Source organism: Rhinopithecus bieti, unplaced genomic scaffold, assembly GCF_001698545.2.
Source record: "Rhinopithecus bieti isolate Rb0 unplaced genomic scaffold, ASM169854v2 scaffold_34310, whole genome shotgun sequence".
NCBI classification, from domain to species: Eukaryota; Metazoa; Chordata; class Mammalia; order Primates; family Cercopithecidae; genus Rhinopithecus; species Rhinopithecus bieti.
Genome location: NW_016814622.1, coordinates 1,314,100 through 1,320,099, shown reverse-complemented (window position 1 = coordinate 1,320,099; position 6,000 = coordinate 1,314,100). Strand labels below are relative to the sequence as shown.

Below are 6,000 nucleotides of genomic sequence, written 5' to 3'. Positions count from 1 at the left end.
TTTTTGAGACGAGTCTTGCTCTGTCGCCCAGGCTGGAGTGCAGTGGCATGATCTCAGCTCACTGCAAACCCTGCCTCCCGGGTTCAAGTAATTCTCCTGCCTCAGTCTCCCTAGTAGCTAGGACTATAGGCGCCTACCGCCACACATGGTTAATTTTTGTATTTTTAGTAGAGACGGGGTTTCAACCATGTTGGCCAGGCTGGTCTTGAACTCCTGACCTCAAGTGATCCGCCCACCTTGGCCTCCCAAAGTGCTGTGATTACAGGTGTGAGTCACTGTGCCTGACCATGAAACAACATTTCTGTAGTCCTGTAGAATAAAATTTATAACATCAGAAACTTCTAATTAAGTCTACCATTGGTATTTTCTATTAAGTCACTTTTGAACTAGAAGAAATCTGAGAGTTAAGAACTGAACTATGATACAAATCTACCAGAGAGTAGACTACTATTAAGAAATACCTGGCTGGGTGCAGTGGCTCACGCCTGTAATCCCAGCACTTTGGGAGGCTGAGGCGGGAAGATCATGAGGTCAGGAGATTGAGACCATCCTGGCTAACATGGTGAAACTCCGTCTCTACTAAAAATACAAAAAATTAGCCGGGTGTGGTGGCAGGCCCCTCTAGTCCCAGCTACTCAGGAGGCTGAGGCAGGAGAGTGGCATGAACCCAGAAGGCGGAGCTTGTAGTGAGCCAAGATGGTGCCAGTGCACTCCGGCCTGGGCGACAGAGCAAGACTCTTGTCTCGACAACAACAACAACAAAAGAAATACCTATACCAATCATTATCTGTAAACTAGCCCAGCTGCTATACTCAAGTTCTTAACAGTTTTTAATCATAAGAAAAAAGACAATGTTAAAACACACACATACATACGAGTCAGAAAACAAGAGAATGTAAATATTGCTAAAAATTCAATGAATAATAACCATAATCTTACAGAACAAATGTTACTCCTCATATCAACTCAATCCTAAGTGGCCTATGGAACAGGGAAGCAATAAGCAATTTGGTACTAAGGATAAAGGAGGAAAGAATTTTTGATTTTTGATTAGGCTATCATAAAATATAGTGATTAAACATTTCGTTTGACTAATGAGATCAAACATAGGTTAGGATTAAGAAACAGAACCTTACACTGTAACAGCAGAAAGTAAATGTCAGAACAATTCTGATACAAACAATGTTCAAGTTAAAAGAATGATGTACACTTATTGCTCTTCCAAAAACAAAGAAGGAAAATTCATGCCAGCCTGGGAAATTTGTTCTGAACAGAATATAGCATATTTAACTATTCTCTACCAATCTAACTTCTCTTTTTTTTCTCTCCACCCAGAAGACTAACCCCATCTCAGAGCCTCTAGACCTATCTAATCCCATTCTACTGACTCTACTTATTTCAAAACCCCAAGAAAATGGTGTGCTCTCCTTATTGACATGTAACATCACTGTCTTTTTAAAATCACGCTCATCCTATATATGCTTGCTATGCAGCCAAAATAAAAGCATTCAGTAGCCTGGACTCTCCACTTCTCTTGGCTTCCAGTGTTTCTATTTACACTCAGTCATCTGGACCCTTTGGTAAACTGCGGACCTTTAATGCTACCTGGTGCTGTACATTCTCCCAAGGTGTGGCTCTCTGCCTCAGGTCTTCATCTTCCCCCACTTTCAGCTTTTGTTCAAATTACTAATGTGCACAAGACAATCTCCATTTCCTTATTCACTGTTCTACAACATAACCACAGCTTACTATGTGCTTCCTCTAGGAAACCTCCTGGGTTTAACTCAATCCTTTTAATCATCATACCCAGCCGGGCAGGAGGATGATGCTCGGGACACACAAAGAATTTAGTATCTTGCTAAAAATTAGTATACAAATTTAACTTACCTTCAGAGAACACTTACGGTTTAATTTGAAATGATTATAGAAACAAAGCAGTAAATGACATGCTTCCATTTCTCTTGGGAAAAGCAACTTTTCTTACAAACAGGTGGAATTTCCTACCTGTTTTCTTTGCCGTTCTGAATCACTGAGTGTCTATCAGCTGTAGTTCTCTCACTGCAAACGTAAGTATTTCGCCGTGTCATTCCACCAGATGCTGTGTTACTCTATAAAAAAGGGCATTTTTGTCTTGATTTGGTAAATGCAGTACTATGAGAAAAAACGAACTTATCTACATAAATAGGAATACCAGTCTTCTATTTACTTATTTTTTGAGGCAAGGTCTTACTCTGTCACCCAGGCTGGAGGGCAGTGGAGCAATCTTGGCTCTGCCTCCCAGGATCAAGCAATCCTCCCACCATGGCCTCCTAAGTAGCTGCGAATACAGGCATGTGCCACCATGTTTGGCTAATTTTTTTTTTTTTTTTTTGAGACGGAGTCTTGCTCTGTCGCCGTACTGGAACGCAGTGGTGCGATCTCGGCTCACTGCAACCTCCCCCTCCCGGGTTCAAGTGATTCTCCTGCCTCCGCCTCCCGAGGTGCCCAGCCTGACAACCTAATTTTAAAATGGGCACCTTCAATAGACATTTCTTTAAAAAAGCTATACAATGGCAGGGTGCGGTGGCTCACACCTGTAATCCCAATACTTTGGGAGGCCAAGATGGGCGGATCTCCTGAGATGAGGAGTTCCAGATCAGCCTGACCAACATGGAGAAACCCCGTCTCTGCTAAAAATACAAAATTAGCTGGGTGTAGTGGTATATGCCTGTAATCCCAGCTACTCAGGAGGCTGAAGTAGGAGAATAACTTGAACCTGGGAGGCGGAGGTCGCGGTGAGCCAAGATTGTACCATTGCACTCCAGCCTGGGCAACAAGAGCGAAATGCAGTCTCAAACAAAACAAAACAAAACAAACAAAACAAAACCAAGCTATACATATGGCCAAGAAGCACATGAAAAGATGCCCAATATCACTGGTCATTAAAGAAATGCAAATCAAAACCATGAGGTACTTCTTCATACCTACTAGGAAAGCTTTAAATAATAAAATAATAATAATTATTAATTGTTGGCAAGAATGTGAAGAAAACAGAGACTCTCACTATTGCTGGATAAAATGGTACAGTTGTGAGGAAAACCGTTTGGCAGTTTACCAAAAAATGAAACATGGAGTTACCATATGACTCAACAATTTTATTCTTAGATATATACCCAAGAAAAATGAAAACACAGCCAGGTGCAGCGGCTAATGGCTGTAATCCCAGCACTTTGGAAGGCTAAGGCGGGAGGACTGCTTGAGCCTAGGAGTTTGAGACCAGCCTGGCTGGGCTACACAGGGAGATCTCATCTCTACCACAGCAAACAGAAAAAATAAGCCAGGCATGGTGACGCATGCCTATGGTTATCAGCTATTTGGGAGGCTGAGGTGGGAGGATCACTTGGGTCTGGGAGGTCAAAGTTGCAATGAGCCATATTTGCACCACTGTACTCTAGCCTAGGTGACAGGAAGACCTTGTCTCTTCCTCAAGAAAGAAAAAGAAATTAAAACAAGACCACACAGAAATTTGTACACAATTGTTTATAGTAGCATTATTCATTTTAACGAATACATGGAAATAATATAAATGTCCATCAACAGATGAACAGTTAAATTGTGGCATATACACAGAATGGAATATTACCCCCAAAAGAAACAAAGTACTAATACATGCTACAGGCCGGGTATGGTGGCTCACGCCTGTAATCCCAGCACTTTGGGAGGCTGATGCGGGTGCATCACCTGAGGTCGGGAGTCCGAGACCAGACTAACCAACATGGAGAAACCCCGCCTCTACTAAAAATACAAAATTAGCCAGGAATGGTGGCGCATGCCTGTAATCCCAGCTACTCAGGAGGCTGAGGCAGGAGAATCGCTTGAACCCAGGAGGCGGAGTTTGCAGTGAGCCAAGATCGTGCCATTGCACTCTAGGTAACAGGAGTGAAATTCCATCTCAAAAAAAAAAAGAAAAAAAAATACATGCTACAACTTGGATGAATCGTGAAAACATTATGCTGAGTTAAAGAAAGAAGCAGACACAAAAGGACACATGTGAAATGATTCCATTTATGTAAAATATTCAGAACAGGCGAATCCAGAGAGAGAGAACACAGACTGGTGGTTGCCAGGGCATGAGGGGAGGGGATGGGAGGGGAAGGGAGGGGAGGGAGCGGAGGAATGGAAAGTGATTACCTAAGAGATACAGGTGTTCTTTTTTTTTCTTTTCTTTTCTGAGATGCAGCCTTGCTCTGTCACCCAGGCTGGAGTGCAGTGGCGCCACCTTGGCTCACTGCAACCTCCGCCTCCCGGGTTCAATTGATTCTCCTGACTCAGCCTCCCGAGCAGCTGGGATTGCAGGCACCTGCCACCATGACTAGCTACTTTTTGTATTTTTAGTAGAAATGGGGTTTCACCATGATGGCCAGGCTGGTCTCAAACGCCAGACCTTGTGATCTGCCTGCTTTGGCCTCCTAAAGTGCTGGGATTACAGGTGTGAGTCACCGTGCCCTTTCTTTCTTTCTTTCTTTCTTTCTTTTTTTTAAAAGACAGGGTCTTGCTCTGTTGCTCAGGCTGGAATATGGCGGTGTGACCAAGACTCGCTGCAGCCTCAACCTCCTGGGCTGAAACAATCTTCCCACCTAAGCCTCTCAAGTAGCTGGTACTACAGGTACGCATCATCATGCTCAGCTTTCTTGTTAAATTTTTTCGTAGAGATGAGGTCTCACTTTGGTGCCCAGGCTGATCTCAGATTCTTGGGTTCAAGTGATCCTCCCACCTCAGCCTCCCAAAGCGCTGGGATTATAGGGGTGAGTCACTGTGCCCAGCCTAAACAGATGCTCCTTCTGGGGAGCTGAAAAAGTTCTGAAACTAAAGAGAGGTGCTGGTTGCACAATACTGTGAGTGTACCAAATGCCACCAAATTACCCACTTTAAAATGGTTAATCATTGTCATGTGGATTCACATGAATTTAACTTCCAAAATAAAAAACTAAAAAGCAAGGAACAAGTCACAGCTATGGACATTTTTAAAATTTTTTGAGATGGAGTCTTGCTCTGTTACCCAGGCTGGAGCGCAATGACACAATCCCAGCTCACTGCAACCTCTGCCTCCTGGGTTCAAGCAATTCTCTTGCCTCAGTCTCCTGAGTAGCTAGGATTATAGAAGCACACCACCAAATCCGGCTAATTTTTGTATTTTTAGTAGAGATGGGATTTCACCATGTTGGCCAGGCTGGTCTCAAACTCCTGACCTCAAGTGATCTGCCCGTCTCGGCCTCCCAAAGTGCAAGGATTACAGCCACTGTGCCCAGCCATAGCTATGGAATTTTATCAGACAATTTTTAAACAAAGATAAAGCAGTCACTTTTACTACAGCATGAGCAGACCATGTACAGAGGAATCCCGAAGATTCATGGGAGAAAATAATAATGTTGTTAACTACCTTTTTTCCTTTGTAAGTAATTTAGTGTGGGTGGACTCATAATACTCATGATTGACTTGCAGAAGGGCAGCGTGCAGACAAGAGCAAAGGGGAAGGGAGGTCATGAAGGCAGGGAACAATGCCCTCATCTTCTCTGGTAACTGTCAATAAACATTGGAGACTGAATTGTAACTGCAGGAGTATGGAAACAACAATCCTATTTTATGGCATTTGGAAGCCAAAATAAACTTTTCACACAGGGTTTACTCCGACTAAGCATAAGGTCAGAGGATGAAACACGCAAAGCCCCTTGGGGTCCTTTATGCACCCAGTTCAGAATGGAACAATGAAGGGCTTTCAAAGAGAGGAACAGGGCTTCTCCATAGTCTCCTCAGTCCAGGGTTTTTCTGGAGTTGGAGGCAGGGCTGCATCATTGTTAATTCTGTAGGGAAAAATGTGCTTATAGAACAATCTTAAGATTGCTGACTTCTCTGCAAGTTATTTAACAGGTTAGATAGAACACACTTCAATACACAGAAAAAAGTTTCTGAAGCTGAATGGATGCAATTTAATGTAGTAAATATTATCTATTTACTGGGGAG

The 6,000-nt window shown here is 43.1% G+C and overlaps 1 protein-coding gene across 7 annotated transcripts in view; it reads right to left on the bottom strand.

The window, feature by feature from the left end:
- The window catches only part of MARK3 (microtubule affinity regulating kinase 3), a 124,606-nt gene that overhangs the window by 25,458 nt on the left and 93,148 nt on the right, over positions 1–6,000 (bottom strand). For all 7 annotated transcript variants that reach the window (XR_001881393.1, XR_001881394.1, XM_017851522.1 and 4 more), the window contains one exon: positions 2,005–2,108. Coding sequence is in view for 5 of the 7 variants with exons in the window: in XM_017851522.1 (XP_017707011.1) it covers positions 2,005–2,108 (104 nt within the window). In the remaining 2 variants the exon portion in view is untranslated. The remainder of the gene's footprint in view (positions 1–2,004; positions 2,109–6,000) is intronic.